General features: G+C 48.6%; 6 protein-coding genes across 6 annotated transcripts; 3 read left to right on the forward strand and 3 right to left on the reverse strand.

Annotated features, from left to right (window-relative positions):
• Positions 1–701: 701 nt before the first annotated feature.
• N7483_006841 (cytochrome P450) lies at positions 702–2501 on the forward strand (the record flags this gene model as incomplete). Its single annotated transcript, XM_057090278.1, has 5 exons — positions 702–933; positions 996–1183; positions 1249–1373; positions 1446–2316; positions 2373–2501. The coding sequence occupies 5 exons, from the start codon at positions 702–704 to the stop codon at positions 2499–2501; spliced, it is 1545 nt and encodes a 514-aa protein (XP_056945019.1).
• Positions 2502–2761: 260 nt separating this feature from the next.
• On the reverse strand, positions 2762–6522 carry N7483_006842 (isoleucine--tRNA ligase ILS1; the record flags this gene model as incomplete). Its single annotated transcript, XM_057090279.1, has 9 exons — positions 2762–4246; positions 4301–4356; positions 4409–4527; positions 4592–4972; positions 5032–5795; positions 5867–6082; positions 6177–6280; positions 6331–6341; positions 6398–6522. The coding sequence occupies 9 exons, from the start codon at positions 6520–6522 to the stop codon at positions 2762–2764; spliced, it is 3261 nt and encodes a 1086-aa protein (XP_056945020.1).
• Positions 6523–6908: 386 nt separating this feature from the next.
• Positions 6909–10447, reverse strand: N7483_006843 (uncharacterized protein; the record flags this gene model as incomplete). The annotated part of the gene is made up of 5 exons (XM_057090280.1): positions 6909–6980; positions 7037–9741; positions 9811–10006; positions 10062–10112; positions 10172–10447. 5 exons carry the CDS (start codon positions 10445–10447, stop codon positions 6909–6911), a joined length of 3300 nt encoding a protein of 1099 aa, XP_056945021.1.
• A 636-nt stretch (positions 10448–11083) lies between these two features.
• On the forward strand, positions 11084–14382 carry rat1 (5'-3' exoribonculease Dhp1; the record flags this gene model as incomplete). Its single annotated transcript, XM_057090281.1, has 5 exons — positions 11084–11390; positions 11463–11743; positions 11798–11923; positions 11987–13773; positions 13845–14382. The coding sequence occupies 5 exons, from the start codon at positions 11084–11086 to the stop codon at positions 14380–14382; spliced, it is 3039 nt and encodes a 1012-aa protein (XP_056945022.1).
• Positions 14383–15279: 897 nt separating this feature from the next.
• Positions 15280–20154, forward strand: N7483_006845 (pentafunctional protein ARO1; the record flags this gene model as incomplete). The annotated part of the gene is made up of 3 exons (XM_057090282.1): positions 15280–19959; positions 20019–20063; positions 20125–20154. 3 exons carry the CDS (start codon positions 15280–15282, stop codon positions 20152–20154), a joined length of 4755 nt encoding a protein of 1584 aa, XP_056945023.1.
• Positions 20155–20665: 511 nt separating this feature from the next.
• Positions 20666–20959, reverse strand: N7483_006846 (uncharacterized protein; the record flags this gene model as incomplete). The annotated part of the gene is made up of 3 exons (XM_057090283.1): positions 20666–20686; positions 20738–20833; positions 20897–20959. 3 exons carry the CDS (start codon positions 20957–20959, stop codon positions 20666–20668), a joined length of 180 nt encoding a protein of 59 aa, XP_056945024.1.
• Between the last annotated feature and the right edge of the window lie 142 nt (positions 20960–21101).

Raw genomic sequence — 21101 nt, forward strand, 5'->3', positions numbered from 1 at the left:
ACTAAGTCCCACTTGAGCCTGAGCCCTTGACTGCTACGGAGTACTCCCCGGCATTTTACGGACGCTGTGTGTTGTGCGGTTGTTCACTTGTGGCAAATGGACCTTTACCGGGGCCCATATTAATGTCGATCTTTTGTCGCAGACGTTGCTAACGGCTTTCACTGCCCCTTTGATAATATTTGATATCCCGTGTTTCTCCATGGCTCTCCCACAAACGATGATCTTTCCTTATTTTGAATAGTTCCAAGCAAAATTCTCTCGTTTATTTATTCGCTTTCTTGTCTAGACCTACCGAAATAAATTTAGGACTTATAGCAAAGGCGTTCCAGATGTCTATATGTGGCTGACGGGAGCCGCAGATCATATAACCGCGATGCGTGAGAAGTAATGCAGGAACCGGTAGTTCATAGACATATAATAGAGCAGTAGAGTGAATGAAAATGAGCGGTCTGCCCAGGCTTGCTGATCTGCTAGAGCCTTGGGATTAGACCCAGTAAAGTCCAGACTAGACTAAGCTAGACTCATTGCGTCGTGCACCTGTCGGCCAATTCCGCTAGCCAATGACTTTGGTTCTCTTACTATGCAGAGGTCAAGCTAATCAGAGGGGTGACTCTGCTTTGCGGCTATTTTTGAGCTTCTGTTTCTGCATGAGAACTCTTTCAATCAACCAGATGCTGGCATTTGATTTCTAAAGCAGCACCATGGGTCTCGCGGAGAATGTGTTGTCACTGTTGACAGTGACTAACATCATTGTTTCTCTTTTAGTCTACATTACCTACAAGATTGTTTATCAAATTGTTTACTATCGCCTTTTTCACCCTCTTGCTGCCTTCCCTGGTCCCTTTTGGGCGTCTGTCACTCGTCTTTGGATTACTTCACAGAACTTGAAAGAGACTGAGTACTTGACATGCTATGAACTTTATAAGAAATATGGTAAATTGAGGAGCTTCAATCTATTAAATAAACACAGTCGTTAACATTATATCTTCTCACAGGACCCGTTGTTCGTATTACCCCCACTCTGCTGCTGGTCAGCGACCACTCCAAGCTCCCAGAGGTCTACCACCGCAATGCCGATAAAACAGGCCATTACATTACGGGAAGTTTTGGTGAAACAGAGAGTCTGTTTAACATGAGATCACACAAGACTCATGCTGTATTCAGAAAACATGTTGCGGGGCCTGTAAGTATTAACACGAGGACCAAAAAGTATATCATAAATACAGATGGGTCTAACAATAAACACAGTATAGCTTCACGAATATCAAGAAAATGGAGCCATTGATTGATGCTCGTATCACAGAGTGGAGTACTAAGCTTGATGAAACATTCGTAAAGTCTGGCAAAGCATTTGATTTCTCCTGGTGGGCAGTGTAGGTTTATATCCACTTTGATCTGTGAATAATATCGTATTCAGCAGCCGAAACTGACAAAACTCCACTCAGGTATATGGCCTACGACATTATCAGTGAAATTGGCTTTGGTGCTCCTTTCGGGTTCATTGAAAAGGGCGAAGACATTGGTGGTCTTATCCAAGGCTTTCACGACGGCCTTCCAGCCTTTGGTCTCCTTGCCCGTCTGCACCCGTTCACATCATGGGTAAAGACTACCTTCCTGAAAAAGTACCTCGTCGCAAAACCAGAAGATGACTCAGGTATTGGTGTTCTCATGCGTTTCCGTGATCGTCTTATCAGCGAGCGTCTCGAAGATATCAAATCCGACAAGAAGATCGAACGCGTCGACCTCCTCCAGATGCTTCTGGAAGCTCGCACAGACGAAGGTAAACCCCTAGACCTGGAGTATATCCGTGCAGAAGTACTCCTTGTTCTTTTAGCTGGAGCAGATACAACTGGCACAGCCTTCCAAGCGATGATCCAGTTTCTATTAGAAAATCCCAAGGCCTATGAGCGAATGATGGAAGAAATTGACGAGGCTACTCGTAAGGGTCTGATTTCCGAGATGCCGCAATATGATGAGGTTCTTGAACATTTACCCTTTTATGTGGGTTGTGTGAAGGAGACCATGCGTCTTTGCCCATCCGCACCGAATATCTTTCCTCGATATGTCCCTGAGCCGGGTTTAGAGCTCTATGGGAATTTTGCACCCGCTGGTACGGAGATCACTAGCAACCCCTACATTGTGCATCGGGATCCGGCACTGTATGGTGATGATGCGGAATTGTTTCGTCCGGAGCGGTGGTTGAATGTTGAGAGGGCGAAGCTTTATAATAAGTATAATATGGCTTTTGGATATGGGTCTCGTGTCTGTCTGGGAAGGGATATTGCAATGATGGAGCTTTTCAAGGGTCCCTTGCGGGTGAGATTGATTGATTCGGATTTGTGGAAGAAGCGCTGGCTAACTGAATGCTTTAGTTCTTTCGTCGCTACAAGCCAGTGTCTTTTAAGGATAAGCCAGAAGCCAAATTTGTGGTCAAGGGTGGTGTTGGGTACTGGAGGGACCTATGGTTGACGATCTCGAAGCGGCCACAAGAGGCGCAGTGATCAAGAATTTGGAGTTGAATATTTGATTCATAGAGTGTTTCAAGGTTGATATGGGTGGTCTTCAATGTGATAATCGTGTTCGGATGAAATCTCCCTTGTACAGCTTCCCTCTCTACTTTCTTGATTGTGAGTACGATGTATCAATATAGAGAAACAAGAAATCAATTCATTGAGATGCATAAAAATGAACATGGGCTAGATATTTTGTTGGTAGATATCTACAGCTGCTATCTTGATGTCTAAAGAACCCAAGTGCTAATCTATAGCTTCAGCAGACGCAGCAGGAAAGTCGCGTTTTGGACTTCCTGCTCTTCCTGTGAGATAAGACCTGCTTCATCGGCGGCGGGCACCTTGCCATCAACCAGCGCGACCTCATCAAGAGGACGACGCAGGACCTTCTCAATAGCCTGAGTCTGGGACTTGAAGGCTTCGTTGATACCAATGTTCTCAGGGTCGGAAAGCACAGTGTACTCCATCTTCACGTCATCAGTTGCCACCAAGCCTGCGGCCTTGCGCAGCTTTTGGACACGGTTGATGATCTCACGGCCAAGACCCTGCTGAGCCAACTCCGGGTAAACGTTCGCATCGAGGATAGTGATGACATCCGCGTCAGCGTTGGGCTCCATACCCGATGAGCTGGCATCCTCCTTGATGCCTCGCTTGACGACAAGGTCACCCTCAACCAGCTCGATGCCATCAACCAAGATCTTCTTATCCGCAACGTACTTCTTAACATCCTCGCTGGAGAGCGCAGGCAGGGCCTTCTTGACCTTCTGTACGTCCTTCTTGAGCTTCTTACCCAGAGTGGGCCAGTCGGCGTTGACGCTGTATTGGATGTTGTACTTCTCCTCATCAGATGTGAGAACAAGCTCAACAACATTAAGTTCCTCCAGAATGTAGCCCTCGAGAGACTTAACATCATCCAGGTACTGCTGGTCTTGGTGGACAACCACGAAGGACTTCAGTGGGGTCTTGAGACCGATGGATCGGCGCTCACGGCTGAGACGGCCGGAATCAATGACCTTCTGCATGCGCGCAACTCTGCGCTCAACAACCTCGTCAAACAACTCTTGACGCACTTCGGGGAAGGGAAGGAAGTGAACACTGCGGCTGTCTTCAGCACGGAGAGGCTCGGGAATGTGAGGAAGCAAGCGCTGGTAAATGTTGTCGGCAAGGAAGGGAGTGAAGGGTGCCAGGCCTCGAACAAGGGTATAAAGAACCTCAAAGAGTGTGTTCAAGGCATGCAAAGTGTCATCAACGCCATTCTCACCCTTAAGACGCTTGCGGTTGAAGCGAATGTACCAGTTGGTGGTGTTTTCAATCAGCGCCAACAGACGGGGCACAACAGTGTAAAGACGGTAGGCAGCCATCTCCTCGTTAACGAACTTGAGCAGACTCTGGCAACTGGCCAAGATCCAACGGTCCATAACGTTAGTGTTAGTGGCCTCTGCCTTGGGATCAAAGACAAAGTCAACGTCCGAGGACTTCTTGAGAAGAGCCACCTGGCCATCGAAGAACTTGTAACTGTTCCACAGAGGAAGGAGGACCTTGCTAATAACCTCCTTGACACCGGACTCCTTGAAACGGAGGGGCTCGGCACGAACGACGGGGGAGTTAATGAGGTACAGACGGAGAGCATCTGAACCGTAACGATCCATGATCAAAGTAGGATCTGGGTAGTTTTGGAGACGCTTGCTCATCTTCTTGCCATCGTCACTCAGCACAATACCGTTGACAACAACATTCTGCAAAATATAATTAGTCAAGTCTCAAACCTGAAGGACAAGAAGTCATCGAACCTTGAATGGAATGTGCCCATAGAGATGGGTTGAAAGGACACAGAGGGTGTAGAACCCTGTGAAATTGTTAGTAACATAAGGGAAATGAACCAGAGTAGATATACTCACAGCCACGAGTTTGATCAAGACCCTCAGCAATGAAATCAGCGGGGAAAGTCTGCTCAAACTCTTCCTTCTTCTCAAAAGGATAGTGTTGAGAAGCATAGGGCATGGCGCCAGATTCGAACCTGGTAACTTGTTTTAGCATACTCAAGAAACCAGATACTTTGTTCACATAAAGCTTTAACTTACCAACAATCGAAAACCTCTTCAACACGACGCAGAACACCATTACCCTTCTTGCTAGGAATGGTAATGTGATCAACCTTGTCACGGTGGATGTCATGGATTTCACCCTCGTAGCCGCTAAGCTCCTTGAGTTCTTGTGCGCTTCCCACGGCAACAATCTCTGAGTAATCTTCGCTAACCCACAAGGGAAGAGGGGTACCCCAGAAACGATTACGAGAAATGTTCCAGTCACGGGCGTTGGCAATCCAGCTGGCGAAACGCTTGGACTTGACGAAGTCAGGAGTCCAGTGAGACTTCTCAATGCTGTCAAGCATGGTCGGAATAATGGGAGTAACCTTCACGAACCAAGCGGGCACAGCGCGGTAGATCAGGGGTGTATCACTCCTGTTCATCGTTAATATGGAATCTGGCACTGATAATGTAGAAAATATAGAAAAACTCACCTCCAGCAGAAGGGGTATGAGTGGGTAATCTGGCTGTCAACGAGAAGACGCCCAGTGCCCTTCAGGTGTTTAATGATGGCCTTATCAGCCTCCTTGACATGCTGACCAGCGAAGTCGGTAACTTCTTCAGTGAAGCGACCATTCGGGTCTACGGGGTTGGGAGGGTAGCGGGTTTCGTTGATCACACCGTGGTCAACCGCGACCTTGTAATCGTCCTCACCGAACGCAGGCGCCTGGTGGACAATACCAACACCAGCATCGGAGGTGACGTACTCATCATTCAGAACACGGAAACCATGGTCCTTGAATTCGTCATAGTAGTAAGGGAACAGAGGCTCATACTTCCATCCCAGCATATCAGATCCCTTTAAGCGAGAAACAATCTTGAACTTGGCCTTCTTTGGGTCCTTGTAGATGGTTCGAAGCAAGGATTCCAGGAGGATGTAGTGCTTCTTGGTGGCTTCATCCCAAATCTTAATGTACTCGAAGTTAGGGTGAGCACACAGACCTGTGTGGGATGGAAGAGTCCACGGGGTAGTGGTCCATGCCAGCAGACAGGTCTCTGGATCATCCAGGAGGGGGAAAGTCACGACGACCGCGGGATCCTGCACATCCTTGTAGTTCTGTTGAGCTTCGAAGTTGCTGAGAGGCGTGTTGAGGGCGGTCGAATACGGCATCACTCGGTGGCCTCGGTACACAAGTCCCTTGTCATAGAGCTCCTTGAAAACCCACCAGATAGACTCCATGAAAGATGGGTCCATAGTCTATTTCCAGCGAAGAAATTAGCAAGGCCTATGGTTATCGACCTGTGGATATATTTCCCCAACCCGCGTACCTTGTAGTCATTGTCAAAGTCAATCCAACGACCAAGTCGCTCAATGGTCTGGCGCCATTCCGAAGAGAATCGCATGACAATAGCCCTGCACTCATCGTTGTACTTCTCAATACCGAATTTCTCAACGGCCTGCAGGCCAGACATGCCAAGCTTTTTGTCGATTTCGTATTCGATGGGCAGACCGTGGCAATCCCGTGGGGACGTTAGCAAGGGAACCTATTTAGAACCGGAAGATCAAATACACACCCTATATAGCTAGTCAGAAATGAAACCGGGATAACAGAAAATTAAGCAATTAAACAAATCACACGTACCATCCGAATCTCCGCTCGACATAGTAACCCTTCATAGACCAGTATCGGGGAATGATATCCTTGATAGTGGATGCCAAGAGATGGCCATAATGGGGAAGACCTGGTTTCGTTTAGAATGAATGAGAGCTAATCAGAGTATAGCAGCCCTACCTGTTGCGAATCTACCGATCCTAGTTAGCTTAATAGTTCATTTAGCACGGAACAATGAAGTGCTTACGGAGGTCCATCGTAAAAGGTGAATGGTTTCCGACCACGGGACAGTTCAACCTGGCGGTTAAAGGCGTCAATCTCTCTCCACCGCTTGAGGACGGCCTCCTCTTCGGCGGGAAAATCCATAGACATGGTGATGGTGAATTGGTGATTTCAACAAGAACGAGGGACACAGGAGGGGCAGATAAAAAAGATGAGTCACCCCACTATGGAATTCTGCCGTGGTATTCTCTCACCGCTTTTATGACAATGCCAAAGGTCTCACGATGAATCATAATGAATTATTGATACTGATTGGTCTGAAGAGACAAGGATGAAATAGATGAAAGGAAATGTATGTTTTAAAAATTAACCATTGGCATTTCAGGTATTGGAAAAAGTCATGAATGTTTGATTGATAAATTTGAGCTACAAGTATGTGGGTTCAAGTTCAAGTTATACAAACAAGGGGACCAAAAACAGGGTTAGGTTGGGATTTGCAGTAGTATGTACAACATTTGAAGGCGAGGCTGTTCACTCTACTCCTCGTCCGCATCCTCATCATCATCTTCATCCTCCGAGACTTCCTCACCCAGCTCCTTGAGACGTTGCTGAAAAAAGAAGTTAGTAATAGTTCAACAGAATGATAACGAAGAAGCTAGCATACCTTATCCTCGCTCCTCTTGGCTTCTAGATCACCGAAGACAATCAATAGATCGTCCAATTCTGACTGGGTGGCTTGCCGAGCCTCTTCTTTCTCTTGAACTTCGGAATGGGTCTTTTCAAATTGGGCTTGTGCCTGCTTAAGTGCCTCTTTGGCGCTTTGTGCTTGCGACTCAGCTTCCTTGGCTTTACGCTCAGCCTCAGCGGCGCGTGCTTCCAACGCAGAAATTTGCGACGCAACACTTTCACTGGTGGCCTCAGCATCCTTCGTGGCCTTTGATTTGGCCTCATCAAGGTCTGAGCGAAGGCTCTCGATTGTCTTCTTGAGCTCAGCAGCCTCGCCGTTCTGTTGTCCTTGAGCAGCCGTCAGGTTCGACTCCAAAGTTCCAATCTGCTCCCTGAGCCCTGCGACCTCGGTCTCCTGTTGACTTTTGGTCGATGCAAGGAGAGACTCCACACTCTGCAACTTGTTTTGGAGACCCTGAACCTTATCCGAATGGGCGTCATTTGATTTCTTGATATCCGACTCCAATCCCTGGATAGTTTTCTGCAACGCCGCAGTCTCTTCAGCATGAGTTTTGCCAGATTTTCCGGCGGTCGACCTCAACTCTTCAATTGTTTTGTTGAGGCCGGAAATCTCTCCAGTATGACTGTCCTGGAGTTGAGCAATAGTAGACTCTAGTGTCCGAACTTGCTGTTCTAGGTGTGAAATTTCACCCGCGTGGCCTTCTTGAGACTGACCAATGGAAGTATTGAGATCTTGAATAGTCTTCTTCAAGCCATTGATCTCACCAACATGCCGGTCTCGAGTCTTGGTCAGCTCAGATTCCAACCCGCGAATAGTTTTCTGGAACCCAGCAGTCTCATGCTCATGATGTTCTCGCAGCTTTGTGCTCTTTCTTTCATATTCAGCCGAGGCCTGCTTCAATTGATTGTCAATTGCACGAAGCTGCTCTCCATGCTGTTTGAGCAGCTCGTTCTTTGACTGTACATGCTGCGCTTCGAGCTTTGCCAAATCCTGATCGCGGCCGTACTGAAGTTGCTGCTGAGTTTGCTGGGCCTTTGAAAGCTCCCATGAGCTCGATTCCTTCGTCTTTCGATGATCTGACAATTCTTGATCGAGTTTTCGCTGGATATCGACAAGGTCTGTTTCGAGCTTCTGAATGGATTGACTTCGATCTTCGAGTTCTGCCCGTAAAGAGTCTACCAATTCTCGTGAAACACCCTTTTCAACTCCATTTGCAACGATTGAGACCTCAAAGCCCGGTTCGCGGTCAATCGATCGAATCAGGCGACTAAAGTTGTCCTTAAGGAATTCAATGAATGACTGGTCAAAAAACACTTCGGGCAGTCCCCCCTCGAGTTGCCCAGCTGCTGTTTGGGGGAGAACTTCGAAGTCACGAACCAATGGACATTCTCTTAGCTTCGTGATTTTATCGATATACTGCTCTCTTCCGAGTTGCTCCTCGAGCAACTTGTGAAGGGTGACTCGAGGGATGGGTGAATCCTTGGTAGAAAACTCGTAGATGATTCCCAAAAGTGCTGTACAAAGACCAGGAATCAACTTGCTAGGTACCCTTTGGTGCTTGATCTCTTGTAGCAGTGTTTGGATGCTACTTCCTTCTCCAAGTAGATCATTGACCACATCTGGGTCTTCATAGAGCCAACCACATAGCAGCATTAAATAGCCGACTGTGATTCTTTCATCGTCCCCACGTTGAAGCCCGGTGATTAAGTTTGCAACCACGGACTGGACACTTGTGACAACCTCTTCGCCACTTTCAGCATCGCCCTCGGTAACGCCCATTACAGTAGACTTGGCTTCGTGGTCATCAAGAATGAGGTGAGACATCAAGACACAAGCCATCCATACTTGATATGGATCGGCGTTCCCTCGGGAGTCAGGTGGCGTGAGCAATACGGACAGAATATTAGGGATGCGGTCTTGTCCACTAGTATGTCCCTCGATAGCACGTCGTAGCACGTGCATCCGAATACCAGGATGGTGAGCAAAGAATGCTTTCATACACTCGCAGGCCGCGAGTCGAGCATCTAACATATTGTTAGGCGAAGGCTCGAGACTCAATTTCAGGAAAGCTTCGATAACATTGATTCGCTCTGGTTCTGTACTCCCGTTGGCAGTCTTATTCCCAGGCGAATGTGAGCCCCATGAGACTTCAATATCTCCGAAGCGTTCTTGAAGTGGTGAGTTGCCGCGTATGAGATCTGCACATGTCGCCAAAGCCTTTGCTGTGACATTGACACTGAATCTCTGCCCAAAGGCTATGCTGAGTACCTGCTCTGTCACACCGTGTTGCCAAAATGCAGTCTGATTGCTGGGAGTCCCTTTGCCACCCCGAATCAAGAAGAGTTGAATGATGGCCAGAAGACCCCACACATTCTTGTCGCGTTGCACTAGGGCCCACTGTGAGGGGGCCTCGTCACCCTCCAGGTCTTGCTGGCACTCAGCGAGAAGCCTTGTTACCTTCTGCACGCAGCCAGTCTCCCGAAAGTATGACTGATTTGATATATTATATCTCAGGAGGTGGGCGAGTAAAGACAGACAGTCTTCCACTACTTCGGTGCCATGGGTTAAGTAGCCTTCGGATTCTATCAGGGAGAACAAGATCTCAAATGCATTCTCAAACGCAACAAGCTTCTGTAGCTCTTCCGAAGATGGAGTCAGGACAATGAGCAGTACTAGAGCCTCTAAAATATAGGTAAAATATTTGTTAGCTTGAACTCCTAGTCTGATGAAATTCGTTGAAGCTAACATACCATTGCGGACCGGCTCTCTCGAGTCTGTCAGCACATTTACTAGCCGAGAAATACCCAAAGGTGCCGTAAAAATACATTCCTGTGTTCGCTCTGGTCGTGCAGCAGATATGTGGGACATCAACTGGAGGGAGTAAAGACGTGAATAGAAGTCTCGGGTTTCGAGGAGGTCTAAGAGTATGGTGATGTTATCTTGTCGCTGGTGCACTGTTAGCTCTATTGCCCTGTATTTTTCCAAGATCAAGGACAATTACCTGGGTAAATTCGTCTGCCAGCCAGAGAGCAATTTCATCTGACGCTTCAGGCTGAAGAAACAGTCAGCATATCCGTATTTATATCCATATGATTCACCACAATGACTGACACTATTCTCATCTGGGGTAAATAGCATCAATAGGGTCTCTAGGACCACCTTCAAGGTGTCGACATCCTCGCTATCATTGCGCAGGCTGCTGATAAGAGACCGTAAGCCTCCTGAAGCAACAGATGCTGGATAGAGCTTTGCAAAGCTTCGTAGGCCTTGGATTGCGGCCCGTCGATCTTCTAGTAAAGTGGCACTCTGCAATCGATTGCTAAGAACGTCGATTGTATCCGTTGCCGTTTGTTTGGCCGGAGCTTGCGATTCAAGGATTCGAAACATCGCAACAGGATTTCAATATCATGGTCACCGCCGGCCGAGGGCGCAGGAATTGGCAGGCATCGAAAGTCTTTAAGGTCAACAAACGGGGGATCGGGGGCTTGGGCAATGCCGATTGCAGTAAAGCTGGCCTTCCCTGACCGCCTTGGATTGAAGCCCTCACCGCTTTCTATATTGAGAAGCTTTCTACTTATGAATTTCAAACATCTGTGAGAGATCTCAGAAGAAAAGAATATTGATCTTTTGTAAACAGCCCAATACATCTTTGTAAATTGATTTTTCGTCCCCCCTTTCTGCCTTGTACAAAAAAACTCCACTCCGCCAACCATAGAAGTCTCTCAGGCTCTTGTTGCAGAACCGCTCATTCTGCATGACTAAGGCCGGCGCCGGAAATAACCTCGCCGCAGAGACTTTCGATTCCTTTCAACACCAAACTGCGCCGCGAAATTTGACGCGGTTGCATCCATTTGACTTTTGCCTGAATCCAGTCTCCCAGGCGACAGTGTTTCAAAGCTATTATCTCGAGATTTCACAAATACCGGGTACTAGGGAGCTGTCAGATTTACCCGGAAGTCGCATTTGAGCGCCGCATCGAACCGATAAGACCAACGAAGCTCAATCTGCTGTCGCGTCGCCACTATGGGTGTCCCAGCGCTCTTCCGATGGCTTTCCACCAAATATCCGAAGATCATCTCTCAGGTGATTGAGGAGTTGCCCCAAGAAGTCGATGGCGAAGAAATTCCCGTTGACACAACGCGCCCAAACCCCAATGGAGAGGAGATGGATAACCTGTACTTGGATATGAACGGTATTGTTCATCCTTGTACTCACCCCGAAGGGCGACCCCCACCAGCCAATGAGCAGGAGATGATGCTTGAGATCTTCAAGTATACTGACCGGGTTGTCAATATGGTTCGCCCAAGGAAACTGCTCATGATTGCTATCGGTATGTGATGCACCCTCTACTAACATTATTTGTGCAACCAGTATAACTGACATGGCATTTGGCTGTAAACAGATGGTGTTGCGCCGAGAGCAAAGATGAACCAGCAGCGTTCGCGTCGATTCCGATCCGCCCAAGAAGCTAAGGAAAACGACGAGAAGAAGGAAGAGCTCCAGAAGCTCCTGGCACGACAGCGTGCAGAGAGGGGCGAGGATTCTGTCATGGAAGAGCAGGCTGTCCATAAGACTTGGGATAGCAACGTCATCACTCCCGGAACTCCATTCATGGATATTCTGGCTGCTTCTTTGCGTTACTGGATTTCTTACAAGCTCAACACTGATCCTGCTTGGGAGAAGGTGAGATTAGCCCACCAATACATCCAAGAACAACCCTCCGCTAACTTGAAATAGCTTAAAATTATCATCTCCGACGCTACAGTCCCTGGAGAAGGCGAGCACAAAATCATGGAATTCGTGCGATCACAAAGAGCGTCGCCGGAGCACGACCCCAATACGCGCCATGTCATCTATGGTCTTGTAAGTGCTTGACAATATCATCTTGAACTTTCCGCCCGACAAGACTGACAAGGATCGTCTTAGGACGCCGATCTCATCATGTTGGGACTTGGGACCCATGAACCTCATTTCCGAGTCCTGCGTGAAGATGTCTTCTTCCAGGAATCCAAGCCTCGTACCTGCAGATTGTGTGGACAGGTTGGTCACAAGGCTGAGGAATGCACGGGCAAAGCGAAGGAAAAGAGTGGAGAGTTTGACGAGAAGCAGAACGCGGTTGCGCTCAAACCATTCATCTGGCTTCATGTCTCGGTTTTGAGAGAGTATTTGGCTGCGGAATTGCATGTTCCTCAGCAGCCATTTCCCTTTGATCTCGAGCGAGCTCTGGATGATTGGGTTTTCATGTGTTTCTTCGTTGGAAACGATTTCTTGCCCCATCTTCCTGCCTTGGATGTTCGTGAGAATGGTATCGATACTCTTATCGCTATCTGGCGTGACAGTCTTCCGGCCATGGGAGGTTATTTGACTCAAGATGGTCAGGTCAACTTCGCCAGAGCTCAAATGATTCTTCAAGGTGTCGCCAAACAAGAGGATGCCATTTTCCGACGCAGAAGACAGGTCGATGAAAGAAAGGCTGCTAACCAGAAGAGACGCGAGGAGCAAGAAAAGGCTCGGAATGACCACGCCAGCAAGCGACGACGAAGCTCCCCATCTTATGACAGGCCAACTCACAATCGATCACAAGGCGGCGATAATGCCCCACCTGCTGGATTGGAGCTCATCACTCCAGGCCGTGGCCACTTGGCCAAAGAGACTAGGGACTTGACCCACAGCATGGTCGTAAACAGAGGTGCGGTGTATCGCGCCAATATGGAGAATAAAAGTGCTGCTGCTGTACTCAAGAGCAAGCTCATGAGAGGTGGTGCTGCGGCTGAACCCACTACCGAAAGTGAATCGGCTACAGGAGAAGACACACCAACTGAAGTTCCTGAACAGACTTCACCTTCGGTTCTCGGAAAGAGAAAGGCGGATGAGGAAGACTCGGAGAAGCAGGAAGAAGACTCGGGAACTCCAGGCAGAGATTCACCCCCTCCCCCTGCTCCCAAACCCAAGGAGAATGATGAACCCCAGGATACTGTCCGACTTTGGGAACCTGGATATGCCGATAGATACTACGAGCAGAAGTTTGGTGTTGATCCCGAGGATCATGAATTCCGTCACAAGGTCGCCCGCGCCTACGCGGAAGGTCTTGCTTGGGTGCTGCTTTATTATTTCCAGGGCTGTCCTTCGTGGACTTGGTACTACCCTTACCATTACGCTCCGTTCGCCGCGGACTTTGTGGATATCTGTGATATGTTATCCGAATTTAGCAAGGGCCAGCCATTCAAACCCTTCGAGCAGCTGATGGGAGTTTTGCCGGCAGCCTCTAACCACGCCCTACCGGAAGTGTTCCATGACCTTATGAGCAACCCCGAGAGTGAAATAATCGATTTCTATCCCGAAGACTTCCCCGTGGATCTCAACGGCAAAAAGTTTGCCTGGCAAGGTGTAGTTTTACTTCCATTCATTGATGAGAAGCGTCTCTTGAATGCAATGGAGAAGAAGTATCCTCTTCTGACTGAAGAAGAGCGGATTCGTAATACTCATGGCCACGAAGTATTGCTACTCTCTGATCAACACCAACTCTATCAAGACCTTGTTGGAAACTTCTACTCCAAGAAGCCTGGTCCTCCCCAGCATACCTTGAACATGCGTCTCAGTGATGGCTTAGCCGGCATAGTCGAACGCAGCGATACATACATTCCACATGGATCTCTAGTCTCCAACTTGGAGGACTATGGCATGCCAGGTCTAGATGATGACCGTTCCCTTACGTGAGTTGAACCTCAACCCCCACCCATTCTCAAGATTTAATTTTGTACAATACTAACTTTTTTTTCACTAGGGTTAACTACGTGATTCCAAAATCCTCTCACCTCCACAAGTCCATGCTGCTCCGTGGGGTCAAGTTCGCAACTCCAATGCTGAACTCGGCAGACATTCGCGCTACTCAGGGCCGCGCTCAACATTCAGGTCGTTCATACGGAGGCGCTCCATTCAATAATGGACGAGGACGAGGACGAGGTGGTCATAATGATTACAACCCAGGTCGCCCCAATCCCTTTGCGGCGCACATTGACCCTCGTTTCATGAACATTCCCCAAGGTGGACCACCAGCAGGAGCCCCGGGCGGCATGCCCATGATGCCTCCTGGGTGGGTACCTCCTCAGCAAGGTGCGGGTGACTACTCGCGAGGCCCACCCCCACCCCCACGAGGCGGAATGTCTCACCAGTACCCTCCTCGAGACTATCAGGGTGGACATAACTATGGCTCCCAAGACAATCGAGGTGGCCGAGGTGGTTACCGTGGAGGCCGACACCGTGGCAACAAACAAGGAGGAAACCGGGGAGGCAGAGGTGGTGGTGGCTATGGACATTACTGATCTATGTCCATGTTTCTTCTAATATCTAAGAATTTATGAGCATTGTCTCAGGGGCCTTGATCAGAGGTTGTCTGTGATAGCAATGGCGTTTGGATGAACTTTCACAGGAAAAAAGAAAACATGTACAACTAAAAAAATGTACTAGTAAATCGCAATCCGCATCAACTGGATTTTTATTCTTCCTTTTCCATTAGTCCGACTAATTTCACCATTCCCGAGGTCATATGGAAAGGATGCTGAACTCGGTACTTTTTACGGGGGCTTTGCCTCATCAGTATTAGATCCCCTAGTAATCGCGGGGGTTGGCGGGTATTATGTATTCTGCATAGTAGCGAACATGCCAGTCTTTAGGGCTTTCAATGTTTTATATGACTTCCGAAGTCGGACTCGGATGAACATGATGGAATCATTACCATGAGGTACAGAGCTCTTCACGCAAGGGGAATACAATTCTACTTTTCATACTATTTTTATCTTTCAAGTCAAGAATGATCTGTCACATATGAATCACCGTGGAGTAAATAGTCGCAACGCTAGTGGCCCACAAGTACTGACTCACAAAGGCGGTCAATCTAAACTGCCCGCGAAATCGGAGGGGAAAGAATTGAGTCAACTTGACAGTCGTTGTTTCTACATATAATTCCCAATTGCATTCCTCGGGGTGATTTGCTGAGGCTGGCTGTAGCAGTCCAGGTAAGCCATCTCATATTAATCTTTCGAGTAGTGGTGTCAATTTTCTATCCCCAGATTTGTGCGCACCTTGCATCGTTAGCTCCGTCGGTGGGGGAAATCCCGCCAATTCAGTCACCGAAAAGAGGGTTATACTAAAAGAATTGCAGAATGAATTGAGCCCGAATTGCATCCTCAAACAAATATCACTACTTCGCTGCACGCATCATGACTGAGCCCACCAAGATCAGCATCTTGGGCCAGGAGAGCATTGTTGCTGATTTTGGCCTGTGGCGCAACTATGTCGCAGCAGACCTGGTCAGTGGCTTGCCCTCCACCACCTACGTCCTCATCACCGATACCAATCTCGGTTCCATCTATACCCCCAGTTTTCAAAAAGCCTTTGAGGTTGCTGCCTCATCAGTTTCCCCCGCTCCTCGCCTCTTGGTCTACAATGCCGCCCCCGGAGAGAGCTCAAAATCCCGACAGACAAAGGCCGACATTGAAGATTGGATGCTCAGCCAGAGCCCACCATGTGGCCGGGATACTGTTGTCATCGCATTGGGTGGCGGCGTGATCGGTGACCTGACTGGATTTGTTGCGTCAACTTACATGCGCGGTGTTCGCTATGTGCAAGTCCCCACTACATTGCTTGCGATGGTGGATTCCTCAATTGGAGGCAAGACTGCAATTGACACACCTCTTGGAAAGAACCTCATTGGTGCCATCTGGCAACCATCAAGAATCTACATTGATCTCGAATTCTTGGAGACCCTTCCTGCGCGAGAGTTTATCAACGGCATGGCCGAGGTTATCAAGACCGCTGCAATCTCAAGCGAAGAGGAGTTTACTGCTCTCGAAGACAATGCAGATGTTATCCTGAATGCTGTCCGTAGCGAAGCCAAGCCCGGCCAAGGCCGTTTCGATGGCATTCACGATATTCTGAAGGCGAGAATCCTGGCCTCAGCTCGCCACAAGGCCTATGTTGTATCTGCAGATGAGCGTGAGGGTGGCCTCCGCAATCTGCTCAACTGGGGTCACTCTATTGGTCATGCAATTGAGGCTATTCTGACTCCCCAGATCCTCCACGGAGAATGTGTTGCCATTGGTATGGTCAAGGAGGCTGAGTTGGCCCGGCACCTGGGAGTTTTGAAGGGTGTTGCCGTTGCTCGTATTGTTAAGTGTATCTCCGCTTACGGCTTGCCTACTTCAATGAAAGACTCTCGTGTACGCAAGTTGACAGCTGGTAAGCACTGCTCTGTCGATCAGCTGCTTTTCAACATGGCTCTTGACAAGAAGAACGATGGTCCCAAGAAGAAGGTTGTCCTACTCTCCGCAATTGGACGCACCCACGAGCCCAAGGCTAGTGTTGTATCAAACCAAGATATTGGCGTTGTCCTGGCCCCCAGTGTGGAAGTTCACCCTGGCGTGCCAAAGACTCTCGATGTCACCTGCACACCTCCAGGATCTAAGTCTATCTCTAACCGAGCCCTTGTACTTGCTGCCCTTGGTTCAGGAACTTGCCGTGTCAAGAACCTCTTGCACTCCGATGACACCGAAGTCATGTTGAATGCCCTCGAGCGCTTGGGTGCCGCGACCTTCTCTTGGGAGGAGGAGGGTGAGGTGCTCGTTGTGAATGGAAAGGGCGGCAACATTGTTGCTAGCCCGTCACCTCTGTACCTGGGCAACGCTGGAACTGCTTCTCGATTCTTGACAACCGTGGCTACTCTTGCGACACCGAGCAGTGTTGACCACAGTGTCCTCACTGGTAACAACAGAATGAAGCAGCGACCCATTGGCGATCTGGTCGATGCATTGACCGTCAATGGTGCCGGCGTTGAGTACATGGAACGCAAGGGTAGTCTGCCTCTAAAGATCGCTGCTTCTGGCGGTTTCGCCGGAGGTAAGATTAACTTGGCCGCCAAGGTGTCTTCTCAGTACGTTTCCTCTCTCCTCATGTGTGCTCCTTACGCAAAGGAGCCGGTTACACTGAAGCTGGTCGGAGGCAAGCCCATTTCTCAGCCCTACATTGACATGACCACTGCCATGATGAGATCTTTCGGCATTGATGTCAAGAAGTCCACCACTGAGGAGCATACTTACCACATTCCTCAGGGTCACTATGTGAACCCTGCGGAGTACGTTGTTGAGAGTGATGCCAGCTCCGCCACTTACCCTCTCGCAATTGCTGCCATCACAGGCACCAAGTGCACAGTGCCTAACATTGGTTCCAAGTCGCTGCAGGGTGATGCTCGCTTTGCTGTTGACGTTCTTAAGCCCATGGGCTGCGTGGTCGAGCAAACTGATAACTCGACTACTGTTACTGGCCCCAGCACTGGTACCCTCCGCCCCTTAAAGAACGTCGATATGGAGCCCATGACGGATGCTTTCCTTACTGCTTCTGTTCTCGCGGCCGTCGCTCAGGGAGATGGTTCGAACCACACAACTCGCATTTATGGAATTGCCAACCAGCGTGTCAAAGAGTGCAACCGTATCAAAGCTATGAAGGATGAGTTGGCTAAATTCGGTGTCGTTTGCCGGGAGCATGATGATGGTCTTGAAATTGACGGCATTGAGCGTTCCACTCTTCGTCTGCCAGCAGGTGGTGTCTACTGTTATGATGATCATCGTGTCGCTTTCAGTTTCAGTGTTCTATCGCTTGTTACCCCTCGTCCCACTCTGATTCTCGAGAAGGAGTGCGTCGGAAAGACATGGCCTGCCTGGTGGGATGCGCTGAAGGGCATTTGGAATGTTAAAATCGAAGGAAAGGAACTGACTGAAGAGGAAGTGGCTACAACCACACAGGAAGAAAAGGCCAGCGCTTCTATCTTCATCATCGGCATGCGTGGCGCTGGAAAGACTACCACCGGCAGCTGGGTTGCGAAGAGTCTGGATCGTCCCTTCATTGATCTGGACACTGAGCTTGAAAGCACAGTGGGTATGTCGATTCCAGACATGATAAAGGAGCGTGGATGGCAAGGCTTCCGTGATGAAGAACTTGCTGTGCTCAAGCGTTGCATGACCGATCGACCAAACGGCTATGTCTTTGCTTGTGGTGGTGGTGTTGTGGAGATGCCCGAAGCTCGTAAGCTCCTGGCCGAATGGCATCAAAGCAAGGGTAACGTTCTTCTTGTGATGCGCGATATCAACCTGGTCATGGACTTCCTGAACATTGATAAGACTCGGCCAGCCTATGTCGAGGACATGATGGGCGTGTGGCTGCGTCGCAAGCCTTGGTTCCAGCAATGTAGCAACATCCAGTACTACAGCCAGCACTCAAACCAGACCGAACTTGCCCTGGCATCTGAAGACTTCAACCGTTTCATGAAGGTTGTTACTGGTCAAACAGATAACCTCGAGCTTATCCAAAAGAAACCCCACACTTTCTTCGTCTCTCTGACGTTGCCCGACCTGCGAGACTGCAGCGAAATCTTGACTGAAGTTTGCATTGGATCGGATGCTGTAGAGCTCCGTGTCGATCTGCTCAAGGATCCTAAGTCCGACAATGACATTCCTTCAGTCGATTTTGTTAATGAGCAAATGTCCTACCTCCGCAAGCGCGTTGCCCTGCCTCTTATCTTCACTATCCGCACTAAGAGCCAAGGTGGTCGCTTCCCTGACGATGCCCATGAGGCTGCAATGCAATTGTACCGCTTGGCATTCCGCTCTGGCGCTGAATTTGTGGATCTTGAGATTGCTTTCCCCGATGAGATGCTTCGGACCGTCACCGAGATGAAGGGTCACTCGAAGATCATTGCGTCGCACCACGACCCGTTAGGAAAGCTCTCATGGGCTAACATGTCATGGATTCCCTCCTACAACAGGGCACTGGAGTACGGTGATGTGATCAAGCTTGTGGGTGTTGCTAACAGTCTCGATGACAACAACGCTCTGCGCAAGTTCAAGAACTGGGCAGCCCAAGCACACAGCATCCCCTTGATTGCCATCAACATGGGTGACAACGGTCAGCTTAGCCGCATTTTGAATGGCTTCATGACCCCGGTGTCTCATCCCAGCCTGCCCTTCAAGGCAGCGCCCGGTCAACTGTCTGCAACTGAGATCCGCAGAGGTCTCTCGTTGATGGGTGAAATCAAAACCAAGAAGTTTGCCATTTTCGGTTCTCCTGTTTCCCAATCACGGTCGCCTCCTCTCCACAACACTCTCTTTTCTGAGATGGGCCTTCCCCATGAGTACGGCCGCCTCGAGACCACAAATGTCGAGGATGTTAAGGACTTCATTCATGCCCCCGAATTCGGTGGTGCCTCTGTAACAATTCCCCTCAAGCTTGACATTATGCCGCTGCTCAATGAAGTCGCTCAGGAGGCTGAGATCATCGGTGCAGTTAACACTGTCGTTCCCGTTGATAACGCTGACGGATCACGAAAACTTGTTGGTTACAATACTGATTGGCAAGGAATGATCATGTCTCTGCGTAATGAGGGTTTCTACGGAGCTGTGGGCGAGGAGAGTGCTGTGGTTGTTGGTGGCGGTGGCACTGCCCGTGCTGCTATCTTTGCCCTCCACAACATGGGATACTCCCCGATCTATGTTGTTGGACGATCTGCCGCTAAGCTTGAGGGCATGGTTTCTACTTTCCCGACAAGCTACAACATTCGCGTTGTGGACGACTACAGTCAGCTGGATACCATTCCTCGCATCGCTGTTGGCACCATTCCCGCTGACCGTCCCATCGACTCTACCATGCGTGAAACACTGTGCAAGATGTTCGAGAAAGCCCAGGAGGTCGATGGAAAGCTCATTGGCAAGTCCGTTGATGAGCAGTCTCCCCGAGTTCTGCTCGAGATGGCCTACAAGCCTTCCGTCACTGCATTGATGCAACTGGCTGCCGATGCTGGTTGGAAGACCATCCCTGGATTGGAGGTTCTTGTTGGCCAGGGTGTTCACCAGGTATGTACTCATTATGAAATTCTCTATTTACTGAACTTGAATACTAATGATTTCGGCAGTTCAACAAGTGGACCGGTATCACACCCTTGTACCACGTTGCTAGAGTAAGTTCCCACTTTCAATATAATCTTGATCCTGTCGGTGACTAATTTATTTTTTATTCAGGATGCGGTTATGGGTACCAAGTCAGTATAACTGGGTTCCAAACATAAGCCTTCTTCTTTCAAATTCCCAATTTCAGCGCTGTTCTTTAACATGTCCACATGTCCACAAAAAGCAAAAGAAGAGATCAGTACTCTCGGCTTTTATTATGATTTTATTACTTCATTCTGGATCCAAATGTTATTACATATCAAGTTTTCCAATTAAGTTTCCTCAGCATCAATTTTCATCCATGAACATTGAATCCTGATGTAGTTCTAATATTGAATGTTTATGCCGCGACCAATGTGGCATTGGTCTTGATTCAACTGCTGTCTTGCCAGTGTGCTATAAATTGGGACCACTGGTCCACCGTACTAAGCAACTTGAGTCTACTTCAAGTTATATCAGTGATCTCAGATATGTTGATCTCAAGGTTTTCAAATACTGGGTCAAATTACAGTTCATTTTAAGCTTGCTAGTGATAATGCGATTTGTGCTATGTCCAAAACTCCATGAAGCAAATTTAAATAGACAAACAACCTTATAGGATCATGATTCCTGTTCAACCCTTTCTGGAAGCAGCCTGTAGACCTATTAGCGAGGATCCTTTAATCAAGCCAAGGGATTTTCATACAAGGAAACAATCTTTTAATCGCATAAATTCCTTGGCACACATGTCCTTCTGAACGGAATTGTAGTCCGAAACCACGCATTTGCCATATGCCGCAGCCTGATAACCACCATGGTTAGAGCTTAGTAGATCATATGATTTCTGACGTTTAGCAAAACATACCTCTACAGAGCACTGGGCTGTAGCCTTGGCAAATTTCTCAACTGGTCGAATCTTCGTGGGCATTTTGATAGAATTGGGATGAACTAGAAACAGGATGAATTGTCTGATTCGAAGCTCCAAAAGACAAAGAGAAGAAGTGGAAGGTTGGAATTAGATCATTTATTGCGGCCTGAGGCACTAAATACTTACCTCAGCATACCTACAC

The sequence above is a fragment of the Penicillium malachiteum genome (genome assembly GCF_028827825.1).
Source record: "Penicillium malachiteum strain IBT 17515 chromosome Unknown utg000003l:1.0-4950554.0:1.0-4952489.0, whole genome shotgun sequence".
Lineage (NCBI taxonomy): Eukaryota > Fungi > Ascomycota > Eurotiomycetes > Eurotiales > Aspergillaceae > Penicillium > Penicillium malachiteum.